This window comes from Leptodactylus fuscus, chromosome 2 (assembly GCF_031893055.1).
Source record: "Leptodactylus fuscus isolate aLepFus1 chromosome 2, aLepFus1.hap2, whole genome shotgun sequence".
Taxonomy (NCBI): Eukaryota; Metazoa; Chordata; class Amphibia; order Anura; family Leptodactylidae; genus Leptodactylus; species Leptodactylus fuscus.
Window position 1 is genome coordinate 266,890,918 of NC_134266.1, and position 26,459 is coordinate 266,917,376.

General features: G+C 51.8%; 2 protein-coding genes across 2 annotated transcripts in view; both read left to right on the top strand.

Moving 5' to 3' along the window:
- Positions 1-26,459, top strand: part of SYTL2 (synaptotagmin like 2) — a 328,908-nt gene that overhangs the window by 76,614 nt on the left and 225,835 nt on the right. The window lies entirely within an intron of this gene.
- Positions 12,700-26,459, top strand: part of PICALM (phosphatidylinositol binding clathrin assembly protein) — a 68,870-nt gene continuing 55,110 nt past the window's right edge. Inside the window, exon 1 of the mRNA XM_075266174.1 lies at positions 12,700-13,071. Within this exon, the coding sequence (XP_075122275.1) occupies positions 12,942-13,071 (130 nt within the window). The 5' untranslated portion in view covers positions 12,700-12,941. The remainder of the gene's footprint in view (positions 13,072-26,459) is intronic.

Here is a 26,459-nt window from a genome sequence, read left to right on the forward strand (position 1 = left end):
TATGTTTGGTGGCTTCCTAACTGTCCTAAGTGTCCTATCAGTTTTTCCTGCCGCTGATAATCACATTATGGCTGCAGCACATTTTACTTTTGTCGCTGAGGCTACGGGCGGGTACAGTAAAGAGCAGCTTGGCTCCTAATCTATCCATCACTACTAATACTGGTTTATTTACATGTATTTCTGCCAAGAGAAACTGTACAATAGCAAACAAATAGCTAGAGAAAACCCCATAACATAGAAGATCCAGGAACACTGGACTGCAAATGTAGGGAAAATACATGCAGCCCAAACACAGGGAAATGAGCATTGTCTGGAAAACTGCTCACTGTCTGTGAATAATATTCTCATCTGTAACGACACAAGCAGCCAGAAGTAAAGATACATAGAAGCTTTGCAGAATGTTCAGTCCAGTGCACAGAGCAAGCTGTTTGTAGATGTGTGGAGGATGTGAGGAGCAGCAACCCCTCCTCTCTCCTTCCCCTCCTCCTTTCCTACATTTATCATTCTGACCACTAAGCCTAATAATAGAAAGACATTGTAGGGCACCATGGTGGTTAATGAAAGTGCCTGGGAGTTTGGGAATGGTGGTAAGAAGAGAAGGGATTTCGGCGGGAGGTATGTTCTGATCTTATAACTCATCGGCGTCCGGAGCTCAGTTCCTGCCTTACCGCTGCGCTCCGGCTTCAGTGTGTGTAGGTGCGATGTGATGAGGTCATGTCGGGCCTACAACTATGTGTGTGGAGTGAGAGAGCGGAGAGAGCGGCGTGGGAGCGTTGGAAGGTGAGTATAAGTATTTGTTTTTGTTAAACTTTGAGGGAAACGTAATGAAGGGGGCCTATGAAACTTGGGGCATGGGGGGGGGGGAGAACGGCATGACACTGGGGCAGATGAAGGGGGAGAGAACGGCATGGCACTGGGGCAGATGAAGGGGGGGAGAACGGCATGACCCTGGGGCAGATGAAGGGGGGGAGAACGGCATGGCACTGGGGCAGATGAAGGGGGGGAGAACGGCATGACCCTGGGGCAGATGAAGGGGGGAGAACGGCATGGCATGACACTGGGGCAGATGAAGGGGGGAGAACGGCATGGCATGGCACTGGGGCAGATGAAGGGGGGAGAACAGCATGGCATGACACTGGGGCAGATGAAGGGCGGAGAACGGCATGGCATGGCACTGGGGCAGATGAAGGGGAGGAGAATGGCATGACACTGGGCAGATGAAGGGGGAGGGAGAACGGCATAACACTGGGGCAGATGAAGAGGGGGGGAACGGCATGACACTGGGACAGATTAAGGGGGAGGGAGATGGGGGGACATGAAACTGGGGGCACAAATGGAGGGGACATGAATCTGGGGGCAGAGATGGGGGGACATGAATCTGGGGGCAGAGATGGGGGACATGAAACTGGGGGCAGAGATGGGGGGACATGAAACTGGGGGCAGAGATGGGGGGACATGAAACTGGGGGCAGAGATGGGGGGGACATGAAACTGGGGGCAGAGATGGGGGGACATGAAACTGGGGGCAGAGATGGGGGGACATGAAACTGGGGGCAGATAAAGGGGTTATATGAAACTGGGAGAGATGGAGAGGGAATATAATTTACAGGTGACTGTAGGAAAATTATACTGTGTGTGGGCACATGAAAAATGAATGAGAACGGGCGGAGTCAACATAAAAGTGGGCGGAGCTAAGTTTGCCACGGTGCGCACGCACGCCACATATTTTGTCCCTCTTTCGGCTCTTCAAAAGTTGGGTGGTATGGAAACTGATAGATATCACTGTCTGGTTTTAATACATATATTATAAAAAAAAATTGTGGCGTTTTCCTTCTAAAGGGCATTAGTTAGGGGTTTCTATGAACATGGACAACCCCTTTAAATAAAGTACAAAACTGTGTTCATTTCTTTCCGCTCCATTCTGACCTTCACACGATGCCCTGTGCGCTTGCACAATACATGTTAATAAAAATTGGGAAACGATCTCGCATACTAAACAAGGAAAATAGACCGGAGCGCGGGCGCAGCCTGTGCCAAGTGCCTGCTATGTTATGTGGAATGCAGGAACTAGTTGTATGCCAGCTGTGTGATCCCTGGCACAAGAAAGCTGGTGCACAGGTGCGAAAAGTAAACGGGGTATATGGCGCTTATAAAAAGTAGTCATGATAGGGGTCTGCAAGAATAATCATGATGACGAACCTACTACCGTTTTCTGTCTCCAGCTTCTATACAGAGGTATGCGTCTCAATGGTTACAGACTACAAACACACCCTGTGTAGTCTGATCTTGCAACCACTCCTCTTCTCTCTTCCTCTTGCTCAGTAACACTACCCAGAGGCTTGTATACGTCAGACATATTCTTAGCGTATACACCCATGTTACACAATAGTACAAGAAAGCAAACAAGTAATAAGAATACAATAGAATCAGGAAGGATTTCTGCACCAAGGTTACTCTTCCTATTGTATACACTTTGCATATGGAATTATTACACATAGGTTATTTCCCCCTACAGGGGGCGTCCATCCCCTTCCACCATAGCGGTCCTATATACGCGACTCATGTTTCAGCCCCCCCAGGATAGACCTGTCTACGCTACATTTGTTTGTGTTCTTTGTGGCTTTGTGTGTTACATTGTGGGGTTTGTTTATTGCCATTGCAGATAACTCATTGTTGTTTTGTGCTTTGCCGGCCATTGTCACTCTAACTATGTTGTTGAGCAGGGATGTTTTAACCCATTGATGTGAAGCTTTTATAAGTCGGACTCATCTTTGTCATTTCGACATATCTTCCAACGTTCAGTGGACGCAAAGATGGTCGCCCATTTTTATCAGTAACACTAGACCGCCATCTATAGGGCCCATCACAGGGTGAAATGTCCCAGCAGTTGCCCCCATACAATCCAATTTCTCCTTGGTGACCCATTAGACAATATGATACAAAATACTATGACAGCAGTAGAACTCAGAATGGTGGAACATGGAGTTGATAGCTCTGTGCGTCGCGATTGTATTCAATTCCATCCGTGTCCTGAGGATATACAGTAGTTGAGATCAGGACGCACCATGTGGACAGCGGGACATCATCTGAAATGTGTGACTGTCCTGCTAATTGGGCATGGCCTCTGCTGCCAATGGGCACCGTTTGCCCAATGGTTAAAGCCGCCCTGTTGCACCATCATGCCACCTCTGATTCTGGTACTTGCAGGGTAGGGTATAGTGCGGTGGTTCCCAAGCACCCGAAACTCCTTTTCACCTATTGGCTGTGCAGATTAAGGTACAACTTATGGACGCTGCACCTGAAAAGTCTCCCTATAATAAGGGTTTGTCCATGCAATTTGGGAGTCCAGTCTGGAGCTTTGGTGCAATCAGTCGAGTCCAGTCTGGAGCTTTGGTGCAATCAGTCCATTTACCTGTCCCTGTAGGGTAACAATCACGTACCCGGTCCTAGCAAACCAAGGCCATGGTGTCTGGGTCCGTTTAAACTGATCGACATCTCCTCTGCAAATCGCAATGCTGCAAAATCTCTCTGCGGGACTACGACTACAACACTATCTGAAGAAGCCATTACCTGCATTCTGAGTAACCCCCTGGCACATGTCCTGCTGTAACGGCTTCTTCACACGGGGCACGGGATAGCGTATTTTGGTCCTGATTTTGATGTGGGAAGCCCCTCCGGAGTAGGCCCAAATGAATGGGCCTAGACCGGAGGGTGCTGCTGCGATGCGGACGCCGCGGCTGAATCAGCTGCGGAATCCGATTGAAGAAAGGGCAGCTCGCTTCTTTTAACCGTGAGCAGCAACATACCACTCATGGAAAAAAGGAAGCTAGTGTTCTGCCTAGACCTCTATTGTGAGGGGGCGGATTCTGACGTGCATTCGGCACCAAAATCCGCCCCCTCTTGCCCCGTGTGGACAAGCCCTAAATGACCTGCAAGTAATGCACCTGGTGAAGTCGTGACCTGTGACTGTGGTCTGCGTTATTTCGGTATCATCTATGAAGCACTGGTGTCGCGGGAATCCGGCTGTCCTGTTCACCCCTTGTGGGTTGTCTGTGATAAGAATATTTTGGGAAAATTGAAGTGAACATTTGGCATTAACTTCTGCCATTCAAAGGGGACAAAAATAGAACCACCCAAATGATGTCTTGTCAGGCCAATTCAGGTCTTTGCAAAGTTCTTTGCAACCCCTAGACCCCCCAATTTAACAAGGTAGACTGCAGCTCTCCAGGTGTGTGGTCCAGGGGCCCATGCTGATGTGGTGGCTTCTTGTCTGGGGTCAGGATTTTTGCACTAAACAGCTGCGTGTACGGATCTTGTCTGTAGACCCCGGGGGGGATATGGTGTATATGTCTCAGCCTGGCCTCGTACGCCCTGCACCCCGGGGCACTAATAAAGAAGCGAGCACACCTGTGTTATGTGGATACTTGTAGGTCACGTCTGGTCACAGCGCTGTGAATGAAGGTCAGATCAGAAGCTCGAACTATGTGGACAAGCCTCATGTGATCAAACACATGTACATGTCTAGCTCACATGACAATGGAATCCAGATGGGAAAGCATCCAAGTTGCACAGCGGAACATCGTCGCTGCAGCCTATTTATGTGGCGTCCTGTCTGTTCACTTTCATAGTTTGTAGCTTCTCTAATATTCCTTTTCTCATCTCGGTCTTGCCAAAATTTTAACATTTAACCAGTAATAGGAGGATGACATGTTGTGTTTGTGACTATTAGAAAGTGCCATTGAGTGGTATAGACCAGAGAATCCAACACCCATATTATGTATTACTATCTGTGACATCATGCAACTACGACGCCAGCCATAGAAAATCCCAACCTGTTGCATTTTGGTTGCATGTCCGTTTTTCACGATAGATTTCAGTGGAAGTTTCCAGCTAGTGACACTCACACATACCTCCCAACTGTCTCAATATCCGCGGGACATTCACGATTTCGGTGTCCTGTCCCGCGGTCCCGGTCGGTGGGAGGTATGTCCCGATTTCAATTCAGATCTGCGTCCTCCGGGCGCAGATCTGAGTTGAACACATACGCGACACAAGCAAGGAGCTGTCACAGCTCAGCTCCTTGCTTTGCCGCGTCGCTCCGGCTAGTGGCTGTGTAGGCGCGATGTGAAGACATCACATCGCACCTACAACTCTGTTAGTGACACTACGGAGAGAGCGGCGGGGGAGCGTTGGAAGGAGAGTATAAGTGTTTTTTTATGTTAAACATTGAGGTGGAACATAATGAAGGGGGCCATGAAACTGGGGGCAGATGAAGAGGGGGGAAACAACGTGAAACTGGACAGAGATGGGGGGACATGAATCTGGGGGCAGAGATGGGGGCACATGAATCTGGGGGCAGAGATGGGGGACATGAATCTGGGGGCAGAGATGGGGGACATGAATTTGGGGGAAGAGATGGGGGCACATGAATCTGGGGGCAGAGATGGGGGACATGAATCTGGGGGCAGAGATGGGGGGACATGAAACTGGGGGCACAGATGGGGGGACATGAATCTGGGGGCAGAGATGGGGGGACATGATTCTGGGGGCGGAGATGGGGGGACATGAAACTGTGGGCAGAGATGGGGGGACATGAATCTGGAGGCAGAGATGGGGGAACATGAATCTGGGGGCAGAGATGGAGGGGACATGAATCTGGGGGCAGAGATGGGGGACATGAATCTGGGGGCAGAGATGGGGGGACATGAATCTGGGGGCAGAAATGGGGGGACATGAATATGGGGGCAGAGATGGAGGGACATGAATCTGGGGGCAGAGATGGGGGGACATGAAACGGGGGCAGAGATGGAGGAGGGACATGAATCTGGGGGAAGAGATGGGGGACATGTATCTGAGGGCAGAGATGGGGGGCATGAATCTGGGGGCAGAGATGGGGGGACATGAATCTGGGGGCAGAGATGGGGGGACATGAATCTGGGGCAGAGATGTGGGGACATGAATCTGAGGGCAGAGATGGAGGGGACATGAAGCTGGGGACAGAGATGGGGGACATGAATCTGGGGACAGAGATGGGGGGACATTAAACTGGGGGAGAGATGGAGGGGGGACATATAATTTACAGGTGACTGTAGGAGGATTATACTGTGTGGGGGCACATGAAAAATGAATGAGAATGGGCGGAGTCATCATAAAAGTGGGTGGAGCTAAATTTTCTGCAGTCCACCGCACACTTTGTCTCTCTTTCAGATCTTCAAAAGTTGGGAGGTATGCTCACATGCAGCATGTTTGCGACTTGACTGTGTTTTAAAGGGATTGTCTGGGCCCCAGACCGATCAGCTGTGTGGAGCCGATTCCATCTCCCATCTAGTACACATTACAAGACCGGAAGCAGAAAGCTATGCCTGTTGTCTAGCACCTTGCCCCTTTGAAGTTTGTAAGACCTGAGTTGCAGTGAAGGTGTAAGGCCACTATACAAGGGATGGAGCTTTTTGCTTCTGGACCCATATTGTTTACAGGATATGTGCTGATCGGTCCTAGGGTCAGGTGTCAGCCCCCTATAGTCCATATATTTATGGCCTATCTTGAGGATAGGCCATGCAAAAATAAGCTCAGACAACCCTTTAAAGGCACCACACCTGTCATGCACCCGAAGGTCACTAATATAAGTGGATGGAGTCACATTGTGCCCTGAGGATGCAACGACTGCAACTTCTGGCTGCAAAAACATTGAGCACCGATGGATTTTCTTTGCAACTAAAAGTTGCAATTGCATCACCTTCAGGGTCACAATATGACTCTACAATTGCATTAGTGAAGAAGCTGCGGGGAGACACAGTGCGACAGAATAGCGGCAGAAGTTGGAACCCATGATGTTGTGTAACACTAAAGACGTCGTGTGACATCACAAACATGTCACAAAATCGTTGTAGACATGCAACGTCTGCTCAACTTTTAGTCAACTGACATGTCTCGGCATCATGTCATGTAGCTCTAGTTACTAAATTGTCATGTAAATAATGTAAGCATACAAAGGGTTAAAAGCCTATTTTAAAGGGACTCCCCACCTAGTTGTAAGAGGGGTCTCTTAACAATAAGCTGACCGGAACTGTCAATGATCCTCGGACTCTTCTGGGATAATCTTTCATAGACATAAGTGGGAAAGTGACCTGCGATGATGTCACCACGTCTATTTGATGACATCATCAGTTCCAGCCAGTGCGTTGAACTTAAAAGACACCACCAAGAACAAGGCGCTGTGAGGTTAATGACACCAGAATTTCAGTAGCCGATACGATGATATATCCAAAAGCTTCAAATTATCCTAATACCTACTGGATCATCGGGGTTTGACTGCTGGGACCCCCAATGATCACAAGAATGGGGGTCCCTTGTACCCTTGCATGAATGGATCAGGAACAAGGAAGGGATCAAGGGTAGGTGAGGATTGCTAGACCAAACACCCGGAAAACTGATCAGAGGTAAATCAGCTCCAAGAGCACACACCTCGCACCAATATCTAACTTCCACTAGAGGGGGTATAACCTAAGCGATTTTACGTGCTGGTGGATCTGGTTTTGCAGAGTGGTCACACATAGGTTGACCTCTAACCCATAGGGGTGTAGAACTAGCAACAGGTCCGGGCCCTTGAGCCTATAAGCACCCAGAGACCCCCTGCCAGTATCATCCATTCAGCATGGTAAATGAAGGGTGCAGATTTGTGACCTGCCCCTTGTAAGCAAAGGTTTCTGGCCGCCACCGATCTCCTTGACCTTATGGACATGTGGGACAATTCGGTCATGACCAATATGGCCGCCATTACAAATCCCTAAGGCGGTGCAATCCTAAGAAAATCTTGACTAGCTAGTTATATAATAGTTGTATACGATGACATAACAAAACCACGTGAGAGCTGTAATGGCGGCCATATCGGTTGTCACCCAACTTGCTCAGATACAGGAGGACTCGAGGGATTATTTTTTTCTAGTTAAATAATCTTAAAAATCTGCATATGACAAACCAGTCCCGCACGGCCGCTCGCTCGCTCCCACCAAGGGTGATGTGAAACCCTGGCATTTCCTGTTTGTGACATAGTTTGTGAGGTTATTGACCCTGGCGAGGCTTTCCAAATAAGTTTGGAGGAGAGATTGTCCTTTGCTGGAATGTTCACTGTACATAACCTCTGACACCGCCTCGGCTATAGGATAGCATACAGTGCCATGAAAAGTATCTGCCCCCCTCTATTATTGTATATTTAACATATTGTATTCCCCCTTATGGCAGAAAACTGGGGTACATGGGAGTAGTTGTGATGCGTTACTTTTGTCTTTCTGCACCCTGGAGAGAAGTGGCCGTATCAGGGCAAAGTGCAAGGCTGGTCAGGCCGGGGACTGGCATGGATCCCGACCTTCCTTATATATACATAATATATATATATATATATATATATATATATATATATAAGACTACAGCACACTCGATCTCAGCATCCGTCCTGCTAAGTGCACCTCTTATATAATGTATACAATCCTTCAGCTCAGCTGTTTATGGCGCGGTTGCTGACTTGGCATTCAGCTCAGGTCTTTTCCTGTCTTCCCAAGTGACCATTTTACAAACATCTCACCAGCCGGCCCTGTGAACGGCGAGGAGAGACCCCGAGCGAGTCTGACTTTCCCATAGTCTCAGGAACCGCTACCATTGGACCTATCGCAGTACTTACCGACATAGAACAGCCCCACGGTATCGGCCACAGTGTAGATAATACACGTGAATGGGACGTCGCTGCAGTACCAATATCTGCCACTGTTAGAAGTAGAGCAGCATAGTGCGTAGGATGCCAGGATCTAGGAAACTGCTGACCTGTGGGGGTTCGGACAGTTGAACCCCCCAATATAACATTGATGGGCTATCCTAACTGTCCAGCTCTGCTTAGTATGTCCCCTGGGATGGAATTGAAGACAACATCTGAGGCTCCTATCATGTCTCGGGTTGACCATCTTTGCTCTGTTAAGAACCGTGCAGATCCATAAAGAGCGTCAGATACATAAAGATAAAGGCTTAGATACATAAAGGTTGCGATACATAACGGTTCAGATACACCGCTATTGATTAATCATTGGCTTTATTAACTTCATATAAGGTGTGAAATATAGAAGTTTATGGTAGAAGTCAGGGCAGTAAATGTCTTATATGTGGCCCCGTTGCTACTGCTGATGGGCCCTTGGCTTGACATATGTAGAGGTTGGTCGATAAAGGTTTGGCCACTTTTATCTCACATCGAGCTTGGAATCGGTCTCTTGTTGCAGTAGAGAACTATGCAGAACTAACTGCGGAACGTCGCCATTGAAGTCACTGAGATCAAGAACAATTGGAAAGTCTGGTAAATGTCTTGGCCATTGAGAACAAAGACCAAATTTGGAATCTGTCTCCTGATGCAGCCGGAACCTGACGTGGTTTGTGAGCACATGTGAACTGAGGAAAGTGGCCATTGGATGTAGTAAGTACATCGTACTGCGCAAAGTCCGGTAAATGTCTTGGCCATTGGTTGAGGACAGAGACCATGCTTGGAATCTGCCTCAAGATGCAGGAAACACATATTTCGTGAGTACATCTGACTACAGAAATTGGCCATCGCTTGAGAGGTCTGGATTTTGCCTCTTCTTGTAGAATCTGTAGTCTGGAGAGTTGATGTAGAGGTATCAGGATCATACAAGGACAGGAAATCTTGGCCTGATGCTTGTGATGTCATCAAAAGGCTCTTCTGGAACGTGATGGTTTTCACCCATTGACCTATTGGGGACAGGTGACTCTAGAGCGGACATGTGACTGTTCACTATCATCATCGTCCTCCAGATCCTGTGCAAGGTTTCCCTCACGATTCTGCCAAATGTTCTACCAGGAGAAATAATATATTAGAAATAATTCTTATATATAAATAGGACACATGGAGTGGGGTTGTCCTAATGGGAAAACACCTTCAGGTTTGACCTATAGACAATGGATGACAACCAATGGATAGACCCCACCCTACAGATACATAGGACAATGAAGAGAACCTTAACAAGCCCCTGCCCCCAGTTACTATGACTTACATGGCGTATTACAGCTTCTTTTATTGACTTATGTCCTGCCATCTGTCATTGGCAAATGTGAATCCTCCAAGAGTTGTTGATCTCCGTTGGCCATTGGTGCTATATTGGCCTCAGTGAAGAACAAGACATTCTCTATTTTCTTGGATGTGGAGAGAAGATACAAGAACCAAGGCTCAAAAAGGAGGAAGACTATGAACTGTACTTCTCAAGCTTTCCAGGGAATACACCGGCATGGAAAGGACATCTGCCAGGAGCCATTTCATAAAACATCCCGCCTTGTGAGAACCAGTCCACTGCCGTGTTGTAGGCCTTCTCCTCAAGAATCTGGGGAAATATCCAGGAGGGAATAAAAGTCAGAACATTGTTCAGACCATCAGAAGTCCTGGAGATGTCCAGAATTGTACCTAGTCATAGCTCAGTAACATGTAGATGATTCCTCCCCTCAGGAGACATGTACCGTATTTTCCGGACTATAAGGCGCACATAAAAACCTACGATTTCCTCAGAAATCGTAAGTGCGCCTTATAGTCCGGTGCGCCTTATATATGGATGGAAGCGGCGGCAAAGTCTGCGTGCCGCTTCCATACATACATAAAAGGCACCGTAAAAGTTATATTAAACTACCTCCCCCCCCCCCGTTTTAAAATAAAATCCTGAAACAGAATGTGAAACGTACCGAACGTTGCAGGGCGGGCGAGCGGTGCAGGGCGAGTGGTGCAGGGTGGGCGGGCGGGCATTCAGGCCTCCTCTTCCTCCGATGTCCTGACCACTTCCTCCGGCGCTCGCGAACTGATAATGGCCTGGGCGCATGCACAATATCATAATGCTTCTACTACGGCTACTGCGCATGCGCCCAGGCCATTATCAGTTCGCGAGCGCCGGAGGAGGAGGACGGAACATCGGAGGAAGAGGAGGCCTGAATGCCCGCCCACCCTGCACCGCTCGGTAAGTTTCACATTTTGTTTCAGGCTTTTATTTTAAAACGGGAGGGGGGGGGTAGTTTAATATAACTTTTACGGTGGGGCTCTATCAGCATGATTTTGCTGATAGAGCCCCTTTAACTCCTCGCCTGCCGAGCGCTTTCAATAGAAGCGTCTGGCACGCGGGGGGTTAAGCGGCCGCTGGCAAAGTCTGCGTGCCGCCACTTTCAATAACATATAAGGCGCACCGGACTGCGCCTTATAGTCCAGTGCGCCTTATAGTCCGTAAAATACGGTATCTAGGAGTCCTGACCTATCTTGAGATCTTCTTATCCCCAAAGATCTTCATCACAGCAAGGCCGAAGTCAGTCCTTGTTTGGTTTAGATTCAATTATCAATTTAAAGGGGCTCTGTCATGGGTTATGAGCCCCTTCAAGGTCTGCAAATCTACAATTTGATAGTCAGGACTCAAGGAAAAGCTGGGTGACAACCAATACGGACATCACTATAACTCACACCGGTGTTTTCCCATTTCAGAAAGACCCTGTTGCTTAGTTACGGCCCCTTCACACGGCGTAAGCGCGCTCATTTAGACATGTACGCATGTGTCCGAGCGCGGCGCTTCAAAACAGAGCCCATTCATTTCAATGGGAAGCGCGCGTATATCGGCATATATACGCGTTTCCCATTGAAATCAATGGGCTATGTTTTGAAGCGCCGCGCTCGGACATGTGTATACGTGTCTAAATGAGCGGCGCGCTTACGCCGTGTGAAGGGGCCCTTAGTCTCAGTTCACACTGAGCAGTATCCCATTATACGTTCATGGGATCCATCACGATCCATCCATCATGCAATGGATCCCACAAAGTGTCATGGCCTCCACTATAAACGCAAGGTCTTTTGACCTTTGCTGCTTTACGTTTTACTCACACGATGGTTTCCGGTTTGCGTCCATTTGCCTATTTTGACGCCTGAGATGAAGTCTACAGGGGTATATTTCCGAGCCCGATGGAGGGCGTGATTTATGGCATCCTCCGTTGAAAACATCAATCGTCATAAATCTCCGCCATTGTTTTAAAAAACAGACGTCACCCAGCCAAGGCGCTGGTGACATCCTGGGTCCCAGTGCAAGTTGTGTAGTGCGGGCCCTATCTGCCATGTACAATAGTGGTATATTTTAGGCAGCAGACGGATGTTTTGGGCCCCCCCACCCCTGGATTCAGGGCCCTGGTAGAGACTACTACCTAAATACACTAGTTAAAGGGGATGTCCAGGAACACCTGGACTGGACTAGGCCTGGGACATCGGAGTAACGGGCAGTTTTTTTTTTTCGTTCACCTTCCCCGGCCTCTTGGACAATCCCTTTAAGGCAATGCGCCCGGGTAGCCACCCCATCCCCAATAAAATCTGGGTGACCACCAGTACCACCACCATTACAGCTCAGCAAGGTTGTCTCTCAGATTTCTAGGACTTCTAGGGGATATTTCTAATACATTACTGCTGGACTGGAGATACAGATTTATATATATACCCCTTAGTCCTGTAACTGGGTGTGGCCAGCTCTACGCCCCGCCCACACCACTATATTCCCACGTAATAGCACCGCCCCCATTTCGCTTTAAGACAGAGACCCCGCCCACTCAGTAGATTTCTCTGGAAAGCCCCGCCCTCCCAGTGGCAGACCCACGGGATACGCCCCGCCCCCATGTCACGTGACGCCACCGGGCTCTCTCACGGCTCTGAGGTGGAGCTGCGCCGCCATTTTCCCCTCTGCTCCCGTTCTCTGACGCTCAGCGCCGTACGGCGGCCAGTACCGGCGGCTCCCCGGCGTGCTTGTGTGCGTGAGCCGGGCCCGGAGCGTCCGTGTGTGTGGGCGGGCTCCTCTCCATGAGCAGGTGTGCGGCTGGACTGGTCACACCGGATCCCACGTCCCGGGCCTCATCCCTCTGATCTGTGCGCTACAAGGAGCTGCCATGTCCGGACAGAGCATCACGGACCGCATCACGGCGGCGCAGCACAGCGTTACCGGCTCCGCCGTCTCCAAGACCGTCTGCAAAGCCACGACCCACGAAATCATGGGGCCCAAGAAGAAGCACCTGGACTGTGAGTACTGGGGCCCCGGGAGTGGGATGCCTGTGGGGGACCCTGCAGGGGGCGCAGTGTCTTGTGGGGACCCCCTGTCTGGTCAGTGAGGGGCGCAGTGTCTTGTGAGGACCCCCAGTCTGGTCAGTGAGGGGTGCAATGTCTTGTGAGGACCCCCAGTCTGGTCAGTGAGGGGTGCAGTGTCTTGTGAGGACCCCCAGTCTGGTCAGTGAGGGGTGCAGTGTCTTGTGCGGACCCCTAGTCTGGTCAGTGAGGGGCGCAGTGTCTTGTGAGGACCCCCTGTCTGGTCAGTGAGGGGCGCAGTGTCTTGTGCGGACCCCTAGTCTGGTCAGTGAGGGGCGCAGTGTCTTATGGGGACCCCCAGTCTGGTCAGTGAGGGGTGCAGTGTCTTGTGCAGACCCCCAGTCTGGTCAGTGAGGGGTGCAGTGTCTTGTGCAGACCCCCAGTCTGGTCAGTGAGGGGTGCAGTGTCTTGTGGGGACCCCTAGTCTGGTCAGTGAGGGGCGCAGTGTCTTGTGGGGACCCCCAGTCTGGAGAGTGAGGGGCGCAGTGTCTTGTGGGGGACCCCCAGTCTGGACAGTGAGGGGCGCAGTGTCTTGTGGGGGACCCCTAGTCTGGTCAGTGAGGGGCGCAGTGTCTTGTGGGGACCCCCCGTCTGGTCAGTGAGGGGCGCAGTGTCTTGTGGGGACCCCCAGTCTGGAGAGTGAGGGGCGCAGTGTCTTGTGTGGGACCCCCAGTCTGGACAGTGAGGGGCGCAGTGTCTTGTGGGGGACCCCTAGTCTGGTCAGTGAGGGGCTCAGTGTCTTGTGGGGGACCCCCAGTCTGGACAGTGAGGGGCGCAGTGTCTTGTGGGGACCCCCAGTCTGGAGAGTGAGGGGCGCAGTGTCTTGTGGGGACCCCTAGTCTGGAGAGTGAGGGGCGCAGTGTCTTGTTGGGACCCCCAGTCTGGAGAGTGAGGGGCGCAGTGTCTTGTGGGGACCCCCGGTCTAGTCAGTGAGGGGTGCAGTGTCTTGTGGGGGACCCCCAGTCTGGTCAGTGAGGGGTGCAGTGTCTTGTGGGGGACCCCCAGTCTGGTCAGTGAGGGGTGCAGTGTCTTGTGGGGACCCCCCGTCTGGTCAGTGAGGGGCGCAGTGTCTTATGGGGACCCCCAGTCTGGTCAGTGAGGGGTGCAGTGTCTTGTGGGGACCCCCCGTCTGGTCAGTGAGGGGCGCAGTGTCTTGTGGGGACCCCCAGTCTGGAGAGTGAGGGGCGCAGTGTCTTGTGCAGACCCCTAGTCTGGTCAGTGAGGGGCGCAGTGTCTTGTGGGGACCCCCAGTCTGGAGAGTGAGGGGCGCAGTGTCTTGTGCGGACCCCTAGTCTGGTCAGTGAGGGGCGCAGTGTCTTGTGCAGACCCCCAGTCTGGTCAGTGAGGGGTGCAGTGTCTTGTGGGGACCCCTAGTCTGGTCAGTGAGGGGCGCAGTGTCTTGTGGGGACCCCCAGTCTGGAGAGTGAGGGGCGCAGTGTCTTGTGGGGGACCCCCAGTCTGGACAGTGAGGGGCGCAGTGTCTTGTGGGGGACCCCTAGTCTGGTCAGTGAGGGGCGCAGTGTCTTGTGGGGACCCCCCGTCTGGTCAGTGAGGGGCGCAGTGTCTTGTGGGGACCCCCAGTCTGGAGAGTGAGGGGCGCAGTGTCTTGTGGGGGACCCCCAGTCTGGACAGTGAGGGGCGCAGTGTCTTGTGGGGGACCCCTAGTCTGGTCAGTGAGGGGCGCAGTGTCTTGTGGGGGACCCCCAGTCTGGACAGTGAGGGGCGCAGTGTCTTGTGGGGACCCCCAGTCTGGTCAGTGAGGGGTGCAGTGTCTTGTGGGGACCCCTAGTCTGGTCAGTGAGGGGCGCAGTGTCTTGTGGGGACCCCCAGTCTGGAGAGTGAGGGGCGCAGTGTCTTGTGGGGGACCCCCAGTCTGGACAGTGAGGGGCGCAGTGTCTTGTGGGGGACCCCTAGTCTGGTCAGTGAGGGGCGCAGTGTCTTGTGGGGACCCCCCGTCTGGTCAGTGAGGGGCGCAGTGTCTTGTGGGGACCCCCAGTCTGGAGAGTGAGGGGCGCAGTGTCTTGTGGGGGACCCCCAGTCTGGACAGTGAGGGGCGCAGTGTCTTGTGGGGGACCCCTAGTCTGGTCAGTGAGGGGCGCAGTGTCTTGTGGGGGACCCCCAGTCTGGACAGTGAGGGGCGCAGTGTCTTGTGGGGACCCCCAGTCTGGAGAGTGAGGGGCGCAGTGTCTTGTGGGGACCCCCAGTCTGGAGAGTGAGGGGCGCAGTGTCTTGTGGGGACCCCCAGTCTGGAGAGTGAGGGGCGCAGTGTCTTGTTGGGACCCCCAGTCTGGAGAGTGAGGGGCGCAGTGTCTTGTGGGGACCCCCGGTCTAGTCAGTGAGGGGTGCAGTGTCTTGTGGGGGACCCCCAGTCTGGTCAGTGAGGGGTGCAGTGTCTTGTGGGGGACCCCCAGTCTGGTCAGTGAGGGGTGCAGTGTCTTGTGGGGACCCCCCGTCTGGTCAGTGAGGGGCGCAGTGTCTTATGGGGACCCCCAGTCTGGTCAGTGAGGGGTGCAGTGTCTTGTGGGGACCCCCCGTCTGGTCAGTGAGGGGCGCAGTGTCTTGTGGGGACCCCCAGTCTGGAGAGTGAGGGGCGCAGTGTCTTGTGCGGACCCCTAGTCTGGTCAGTGAGGGGCGCAGTGTCTTGTGGGGACCCCCAGTCTGGAGAGTGAGGGGCGCAGTGTCTTGTGCGGACCCCTAGTCTGGTCAGTGAGGGGCGCAGTGTCTTGTGCGGACCCCTAGTCTGGTCAGTGAGGGGCGCAGTGTCTTGTGGGGGACCCCCAGTCTGGACAGTGAGGGGCGCAGTGTCTTGTGGGGACCCCCAGTCTGGACAGTGAGGGGCGCAGTGTCTTGTGGGGGACCCCCAGTCTGGACAGTGAGGGGCGCAGTGTCTTGTGCGGACCCCTAGTCTGGTCAGTGAGGGGCGCAGTGTCTTATGGGGACCCCCAGTCTGGTCAGTGAGGGGTGCAGTGTCTTGTGCGGACCCCTAGTCTGGTCAGTGAGGGGCGCAGTGTCTTATGGGGACCCCCAGTCTGGTCAGTGAGGGGCGCAGTGTCTTGTGGGGACCCCCCGTCTGGTCAGTGAGGGGCGCAGTGTCTTGTGGGGACCCCCAGTCTGGAGAGTGAGGGGCGCAGTGTCTTGTGGGGACCCCCGGTCTAGTCAGTGAGGGGTGCAGTGTCTTGTGGGGGACCCCCAGTCTGGTCAGTGAGGGGCGCAGTGTCTTGTGGGGACCCCCAGTCTGGACAGTGAGGGGCGCAGTGTCTTGTGGGGACCCCCAGTCTGGTCAGTGAGGGGCGCAGTGTCTTGTGGGGACCCCCAGTCTGGAGAGTGAGGGGTGCAGTGTCTTGTGGGGGACCCCCAGTCTGGACAGTGAGGGGCGCAGTGTCTTGTGCGGACCCCTAGTCTGGTCAGTGAGGGGCGCAGTGTCTTATGGGGACCCCCAGTCTGGTCAGTGAGGGGTGCAGTGTCTTGTGCGGACCCCTAGTCTGGTCAGTGAGGGGCGCAGTGTCTTATGGGGACCCCCAGTCTGGTCAGTGAGGGGTGCAATGTCTTGTGGGGACCCCCAGTCTGGTCAGTGAGGGGCGCAGTGTCTTGTGAGGACCCCCAGTCTGGTCAGTGAGGGGCGCAGTGTCTTGTGGGGACCCCCAGTCTGGAGAGTGAGGGGTGCAGTGTCTTGTGGGGACCCCCAGTCTGGTCAGTGAGGGGCGCAGTGTCTTATGGGGACCCCCAGTCTGGTCAGTGAGGGGTGCAGTGTCTTGTGCGGACCCCTAGTCTGGTCAGTGAGGGGCGCAGTGTCTTATGGGGACCCCCAGTCTGGTCAGTGAGGGGTGCAATGTCTTGTGGGGACCCCCAGTCTGGTCAGTGAGGGGCGCAGTGTCTTGTGAGGACCCCCAGTCTGGTCAGTGAGGGGCGCAGTGTCTTGTGGGGACCCCCAGTCTGGAGAGTGAGGGGCGCAGTGTCTTGTGAGGACCCCCAGTCTGGTCAGTGAGGGGCGCAGTGTCTTATGGGGACCCCCAGTCTGGGGAGTGAGGGGTGCAGTGTCTTGTTGGGACCCCCAGTCTGGGGAGTGAGGGGCGCAGTGTCTTGTGCAGACCCCCAGTCTGGTCAGTGAGGGGTGCAATGTCTTGTGGGGACCCCCAGTCTGGTCAGTGAGGGGCGCAGTGTCTTGTGGGGACCCCCAGTCTGGAGAGTGAGGGGTGCAGTGTCTTGTTGGGACCCCCAGTCTGGTCAGTGAGGGGCGCAGTGTATTGTGGGGACCCTCAGTCTAATCAATGAGTAGGCGCAGTGTATTATACGGATCCTCTGGTCTCATTAGTGAGGGGTCTAATGCATTGTGGGGATCCCCTGTTTGGTCACTGAGGGTCTCCGTACTGTGTATGGTCAGTGAGGGGTGCTGTGTAGTTGTGGGGACCCCCTGTCTGGTCAGTGAGGGGATGCAGATTATGTTATTGTAGAGCAGGGAGCCGCTGCCTGGTAAATATAGGAGAGGGTCCCCTGTATTATATTTGAGGGGTGCAGGGTACAGTAGCGGTCCCCTGTCTGGTGTTAGGGGTGCAGGGTATAGAAGGGGGTCCCTTTACCCCCCTGAGTCTTCAGGATATTTGTGGTGTTATCCAGCCTTTCAGAGCAGGTTTCGGGGTAACTGAGAGACTCTTTCATGTTTTTTGGGGATCCCTTGTTGCCAGTAGTGTTTTTCGGGCTGTGTTACAGTTACTGTATCCATGGTAACCTCCTCCCTTGCCCGGTGTCCTGTGTGGTTGCCCTTATTTGCCTTGCTGTGTCCCTGGGGGTATTTTGTCCCCGCCTTACCCGGTCTGTGTTGTCCCGTTTTTGAGTTTACGTCTAGTGGATAATAAAGCTAAGAGACTGTTCACAGCTGCATGTTGCAGAACAGGTAACACAGTAACAACCCTGCAGCTGTGTGTCCATCACGCCACTACAACTTCTCCGGGCCAAGAACTTCTCGCAGCTGAGGCTTTGTCACATTTGTATCTGATGTAGACAATAATCTGATGGTTTGTTACAGTGTATCAGATGTTAAATTTGTTCATTGCAGTAAAGCAACGTTGTTTCCATTCCATTCAAAACATGAAATAAATGGGTAAAAATACAGAAATTGGGGTAGCCGGGGACTCCTCATAAATTTTGGGGTACCTGTAAGATAAAGAGAAGTATGTGGGGCTTCTGTGTATGTTCAGTAGCCAGAAGTGCAGTGAGTGGTCACGTTTCCGTCTGTGTTTTTACGGCCGGGGTATGACCGACCCTCCGCATCTACAGACATCAGAGAGTATAGGGCCGTGATGGCGAACCTGTGGCACTCCGAGCCCCCTCTATGGGGACCCATCCATGGAGCAGATTGTACTGTGTGGGGTCACTGTGCAGCACATTGTACTGTCTGGGGGTCACTGTGCAGCACATTGTACTGTCTGAGGGTCACTGTGCAGCACATTGTACTGTCTGGGGGTCACTGTGCAGCACATTGTACTGTCTGAGGGTCATTGTGCAGCACATTGTACTGTCTGGGGGTCCCTGTGCAGCACATTGTACTGTCTGGGGGTCATTGTGCAGCACATTGTACTGTCTGGGGGTCACTGTGCAGCACATTGTACTGTGTGGGGGTCACTGTGCAGCAAATTGTACTGTCTGGGGGTCACTGTGCAGCACATTGTACTGTCTGGGGGTCACTGTGCAGCACATTGTACTGTCTTGGGGTCACTGTGCAGCACATTGTACTGTCTGGGGGTCACTGTGCAGCAAATTGTACTGTCTGGGGGTCACTGTGCAGCACATTGTACTGTCTGGGGGTCACTGTGCAGCACATTGTACTGTCTGGGGGTCACTGTGCAGCACATTGTACTGTCTGGGGGTCACTGTGCAGCACATTGTACTGTCTGTGGGTCACTGTGCAGCACATTGTACTGTCTTGGGGTCACTGTGCAGCACATTGTACTGTCTGGAGGTCACTGTGCAGCACATTGTACTGTCTGGGAGTCACTGTGCAGCACATTGTACTGTCTGGGGGTCACTGTGCAGCACATTGTACTGTCTTGGGGTCACTGTGCAGCACATTGTACTGTCTTGGGGTCATTGTGCAGCACATTGTACTGTCTGGGGGTCACTGTGCAGCACATTGTACTGTCTGGGGGTCACTGTGCAGCACATTGTACTGTCTGGGGGTCACTGTGCAGCAAATTGTACTGTCTGGGGGTCACTGTGCAGCACATTGTACTGTCTGGGGGTCACTGTGCAGCACATTGTACTGTCTTGGGGTCACTGTGCAGCACATTGTACTGTCTGGGGGTCACTGTGGAGCAGATTATACTGTCTGGGGGTCACTGTGCAGCACATTGTACTGTCTGGGGGTCACTGTGCAGCACATTGTACTGTCTGGGGGTCACTGTGCAGCACATTGTACTGTCTGGGGGTCACTGTGCAGCACATTGTACTGTCTTGGGGTCACTGTGCAGCACATTGTACTGTCTTGGGGTCATTGTGCAGCACATTGTACTGTCTGGGGGTCACTGTGCAGCACATTGTACTGTCTGGGGGTCACTGTGCAGCACATTGTACTGTGTGGGGGTCACTGTGCAGCAAATTGTACTGTCTGGGGGTCACTGTGCAGCACATTGTACTGTCTGGGGGTCACTGTGCAGCACATTGTACTGTCTTGGGGTCACTGTGCAGCACATTGTACTGTGTGGGGGTCACTGTGCAGCAAATTGTACTGTCTGGGGGTCACTGTGCAGCACATTGTACTGTCTGGGGGTCACTGTGCAGCACATTGTACTGTCTTGGGGTCACTGTGCAGCACATTGTACTGTCTGGGGGTCACTGTGCAGCACATTGTACTGTCTGTGGGTCACTGTGCAGCACATTGTACTGTCTGGGGGTCACTGTGCAGCACATTTTACTGTCTGGGGGTCACTGTGCAGCACATTGTACTGTCTGGGGGTCACTGTGCAGCACATTGTACTGTCTTGGGGTCACTGTGCAGCACATTGTACTGTCTTGGGGTCACTGTGCAGCACATTGTACTGTCTGGGGGTCACTGTGCAGCACATTGTACTGTCTGGGGGTCACTGTGCAGCACATTGTACTGTGTGGGGGTCATTGTGCAGCACATTGTACTGTCTGGGGGTCCCTGTGCAGCACATTGTACTGTCTGGGGGTCCCTGTGCAGCACATTGTACTGTCTGGGGGTCACTGTGCAGTACATTGTACTGTCTGGGGGTCACTGTGCAGCACATTGTACTGTGTTGGGATCACTGTGGAGCAGATTGTACTGTCTGGGGGTCACTGTGCAGCACATTGTACTGTCTGGGGGTCACTGTGGAGCAGATTATACTGTCTGGGGGTCACTGTGCAGCACATGGTACTGTGTGGGGGTCACTGTGCAGCACATTGTACTGTCTGGGGGTCACTGTGCAGCACATTGTACTGTGTGGGGGTCACTGTGCAGCACATTGTACTGTGTGGGGGTCACTGTGCAGCACATTGTACTGTCTGGGGGTCACTGTGCAGCACATTGTACTGTGTGGGGGGTCACTGTGCAGCATAAAGCCCCTTTCGTATGACCATATTTTGCAGGTCTGTAGGATCTTGCTCCATCTTGGCTGCACGAAGTGAAGTTTCTCTGTACCTGTTTCTTGAAGATGTGACCGCTGACTAGTTGCAGAGGACGATACATTATAGCGCTGCGTGTGACGGGTGCAGGGTGGTGTGGGCTGGTCAGGTGACTGGAGATGGTTTGTTGATGGATACGGGATGTCTTTATATCTGTTTTACTGTAAATATATAGGGCAGGACTAAAGCTTGTGTAGTCTGCTGGGGACAGGCCGGGTGTCAGAGTCAGCAGAGAACACAGAGGTTGGTTATAACCAGCAAACACAGTACTGAATGGAGGGAATGGCGGTGACATTGTGCGGTCCCAATCACAAAGACGCCCCCTGGCATGGCTGGGTCATAACAGTCCCAGGTCAGCTCTGCTCATGCATAATGATACGGCACGGCGGTGTCCTTAGAAATTGGACCTAGGGGTTCCGAGCTGGTTGAAAACCTGGATCACATGATCTGAAACGGCCCCGTCCCCTGGTTTACATATATACTTTACTATAGTCTACCACCCCCATAGCATAGGGTAATATACCAGTGCAAACAGGAGGAGCCAAATGACCCAGGGGGTGGGTCTGGTTCCGGTCACATGACCGGGGGTCAGAACCACCAAATCCAGCTGCAGCAAACAACTGGACCGGGTAAACTCAACCCCTTTAAGTCTCTCTGGGCCCCTTTATAATACAGGTGCACTGCTGGGGGCCGGAACCAAAATCTTCGAAGTGATGCAGGTCTCTGATGTAACCCATGGCCGCTCTTTGGTGTGAACTATAGTAAGTTTATCCCTGCCCTGGCCCACCTTGATCCCAGCCCCCCTCTTTATAAAAAGTTTGGGGTGCGGAAGGAACGATGTGGTACAAGAAGGGGCTGTGCCCCAAAGAGGGGCCTTGTCTGCAGCCGACCGGTATAGATAGGTTAGTAAATGCACCCAAAATGTAAGGACAAAGTAAATGGACAACATTTCGGCACTTATTTTTTTAGACCTTTCTAAATATACATAAACAGCCGCTTGTGCCATGAAGCCGCGTGTGCCAGCACCCTGGAGCAGTCCGGATCACGGGAACGACCTCAGGGGATTCCTCCGATCCTGCGATGTATAGCTTACACTGCAAGGACAGTTCTCATATTTAAAGGGATTTTTTTTCCCCTGAAATTGCACCACACCAGTCTACAGGCTGACTGCGGTATTGCAGATCATCCCTATTCTCTGGAGTGCCGCAATGGATGGGTAAATCGAGGCTTTGCTGTTACTTCCTTTTGGTGTCCGGAGCCTTGTGCAGACCTATATAGAAGGCGGCGATGTCACGGGGATGTGCGGCGTGTGCGGAGGCCTCTAAATTATTCACTGTTGTGCGCGCACGTTCTGTGAAGCGGCATTGTCATTCTTGTGAAATGAGTTCTTACACTGGGCGGGGGGTGGTAACAGGGCCATAAAAACTGCGGGGTGAAGCTATAAGGGGCATGGGACGTTATAGGAATCCTACATACTTGTGGCTTACAACCGCGCTGAAGCTGCACCTCTCTGGCTGGGGGTTGTAGTTCAACTTCCCACCCCCCCTTCCCCCCGGACTCTGTATATACAATATACGTACATGTATGCTGTCCCCCCCGGACTCTGTATATACAGTATACGTACATGTATACTGCCCCCCGGACTCTGTATATACAGTATACGTACATGTATGCTGTCCCCCCCGGACTCTGTATATACAGTATACGTACATGTATACTGCCCCCCGGACTCTGTATATACAGTATACGTACATGTATGCTGTCCCCCCGGACTCTGTATATACAGTATACGTACATGTATTCTGCCCCCCTGGACACTGTATATACAGTATACATGTATGCTGTCCCCTGACTGCGTGGGTCCTGTATGTTCCCATCCTCACGTTGCGGTTGTTTGTGTGCTGGTATCAGTCTCTTTATTAGATGTCATTGTTCTCTGCGCCTGGAACAAGTGATTTCATAGCGTTTCTTTTTTAATTGTGTGTTTGGACGGCGCGCGGATCCGTAACCAGGAGATTTATTTCTTACACCGAGCTTTCTGCAAATACACATTTGTCTCTTTCATACAGTCGGTCTTTATAAGAATTGTTCTAAGCGGAATACTAAAGCGATGGCTTTCGGCCTCGTGTACAGGGCAGAGACATCTGAGTACCCTATGTTTTTTGGGTGCTCTAATATGGCTTTGAATGGTCACTTTATATACAGCTGTAATGTTGGCCAAACTTGCTGAGTTCAATGGAACCGGCCACCATCTAAGAATGGCCGTGTACTGCCCTCAGTGGTAGCCACCATCTAAGTATGGCCGTGTACTGCCCCCAGTGGTAGCCACCATCTAAGTATGGCCGTGTATTGCCCCCAGTGGTAGCCACCATCTAAATATGGCCGTGTACTGTCCCCAGTGGTAGCCACCATCTAAGAATGGCTGTGTACTGCCCCCAGTGGTAGCCACCATCTAAGAATGGCCATGTACTGCCCCCAGTGGTAGCCACCATCTAAGTATGGCCATGTACTGTCCCCAGTGGTAGCCACCATCTAAGTATGGCCGTGTACTGCCCCCAGTGGTAGCCACCATCTAAGTATGGCCGTGTACTGCCCCCAGTGGTAGCCACCATCTAAGTATGGCAGTGTACCGACCCCAGTGGTAGCCACCATCTAAGTATGGCCGTGTACTGCCCCCAGTGGTAGCCACCATCTAAGTATGGCTGTGTACTGCCCCCAGTGGTAGTCACCATCTAAGAATGGCCGTGTACCGATCCCAGCGGTAGCCACCATCTAAGTATGGCCGTGTACTGCCCCCAGTGGTAGCCACCATCTAAGAATGGCCGTGTACTGCCCCCAGTGGTAGCCACCATCTAAGTATGGCCGTGTATTGCCCCCAGTGGTAGCCACCATCTAAGAATGGCCATGTACTGCCCCCAGTGGTAGCCACCATCTAAGTATGGCCGTGTATTGCCCCCAGTGGTAGCCACCATCTAAGAATGGCCATGTACTGCCCCCAGTGGTAGCCACCATCTAAGTATGGCTGTGTACTGCCCCCAGTGGTAGCCACCATCTAAGTATGGCCGTGTACTGCCCCCAGTGGTAGCCACCATCTAAGAATGGCCGTGTACTGCCCCCAGTGGTAGCCACCATCTAAGTATGGCCGTGTACTGCCCCCAGTGGTAGCCACCATCTAAGTATGGCCGTGTATTGCCCCCAGTGGTAGCCACCATCTAAGTATGGCCGTGTATTGCCCCCAGTGGTAGCCACCATCTAAGAATGGCCGTGTACTGCCCCCAGTGGTAGCCACCATCTAAGTATGGCTGTGTACTGCCCCCAGTGGTAGTCACCATCTAAGAATGGCCGTGTACCGACCCCAGTGGTAGCCACCATTTAAGAATGGCCGTGTACCGACCCCAGTGGTAGCCACCATTTAAGTATGGCCGTGTATTGCCCCCAGTGGTAGCCACCATCTAAGAATGGCCGTGTACTGCCCCCAGTGGTAGCCACCATCTAAGTATGGCAGTGTACTGCCCCCAGTGGTAGCCACCATCTAACAAGTAGGAAGGGAATACCTCTTAACAGACTATTTAAAGGGGTTGTCCCAGTATGAACACTTATCCCCTGACTTCTATGGGGTTGCCAGGATTGTAATCTCCAGCAAAGCCCCATAAAAGAGAAGTGAGCTCCGGTCCCACAAGTATATGGGGGCACTCCAAGGAGGCCTTAGAGGGATTTTTGGTCCCCTCCGTTTTCCTTATTACTGGTAGATACAGTGATTGGACCCTTATTCCCTATCCCACAGGTTAGGAGATGTGTCCATAACTGGACAACCCCTTTAAGTTCTGAGGACATCTTTACCCTGACTAGATTCTTCCTCCATTCTTGCTGTCCTCAATAACTCCCTTGTTGAGAGCCAAGGATCGTTTTCACCAAGTCAATGAACCCACAAAAGGAGTTTAAAGAACCATAGACCCTGTATAAAGATTCAATACATGTGTGAATGAGGCTTCAGATTCGCTAATCCACATGTCCCGCAATCTCAGCCTGTTCTTCTGAGTCAGCCGGGGTGCCAGAGCATGACAGTCGATTTCCTGTAAAACCAGGCCCGGTCTCTGATCTCCCTGTATAATGTGCTCATAAGCCCAACCATGGAGCAGTCTATGAAGGACTAGTCCTGCCCTTAAGTCTAGAAGCTGCAATGTCCTGGGCACATCCGGCATCTCAGATATTTTCCTGTTTGCCGCTGTACGGGGCGTGTTAATCCCTCTAGTTTAATTACATTTATTGTCTGTAATCCACCTGAAGTCCCTTGGCTGAAGTCTGGGAGCTTGGCAGCTTGTGGAGAACGGTGCAGTCAGTCTTCACATGGCTGTGTATTGAAGAACAGCTGTAAGATAAAGGGGGAAATATGTGGCCGAGAAGAAAACCTGACATTACTTATCCTGTTACATCCTGTATTATACTCTAGAGCTGCGCTCACTATTCTGCTGGTGCAGTCACTGTGTACATACATTACATTACTTATCCTGTATTATACTCCAGAGCTGCGCTCACTATTCTGCTGGTACAGTCACTGTGTACATACATTAAATTACTTATCCTATATTATACCCCAGAGCTGCGCTCACTATTCTGCTGGTACAGTCACTGTGTACATACATTACATTACTTATCCTGTATTATACTCCAGAGCCGCGCTCACTATTCTGCTGGTACAGTCACTGTGTACATACATTACATTACTTATCCTGTATTATACTCCAGAGCTGCGCTCACTATTCTGCTGGTACAGTCACTGTGTACATACATTACATTACTTATCCTGTATTATACTCCAGAGCTGCGCTCACTATTCTGCTGGTACAGTCACTGTGTACATACATTACATTACTTATCCTGTATTATACTCCAGAGCCGCGCTCACTATTCTGCTTCTACAGTCACTGTGTACATACATTGCATTACTTATCCTGTACTGATCCTGAGTTATATCCTGTATTATACTCCAGAGCTGCACTCACTATTCTGCTGGTGCAGTCACTGTATACATACATTACATTACTTATCCTGTATTATACTCCAGAGCTGCGCTCACTATTCTGCTGGTGCAGTCACTGTGTACATACATTACATTACTTATCCTGTATTATACTCCAGAGCTGCGCTCACTATTCTGCTGGTGCAGTCACTGTGTATATACATTACATTACTTATTCTGTATTATACTCCAGAGCTGCACTTACTATTCTGCTGGTGCAGTCACTGTGTACATACATTACATTACTTATCCTGTATTATACTCCAGAGCTGCGCTCACTATTCTGCTGGTGCAGTCACTGTGTACATACATTACATTACTTATCCTGTATTATACTCCAGAGCTGCGCTCACTATTCTTCTAGTGCAGTCAGTGTACATACATTACATTACTTATCCTGTATTATACTCCAGAGCTGCGCTCACTATTCTGCTGGTGCAGTCACTGTGTACATACATTACATTACTTATCCTGTATTATACTCCAGAGCTGCGCTCACTATTCTTCTAGTGCAGTCAGTGTACGTACATTACATTACTTATCCTGTATTATACTCCAGAGCTGCGCTCACTATTCTGCTGGTACAGTCACTGTGTACATACATTACATTACTTATCCTGTATTATACTCCAGAGCCGCGCTCACTATTCTGCTTCTACAGTCACTGTGTACATACATTGCATTA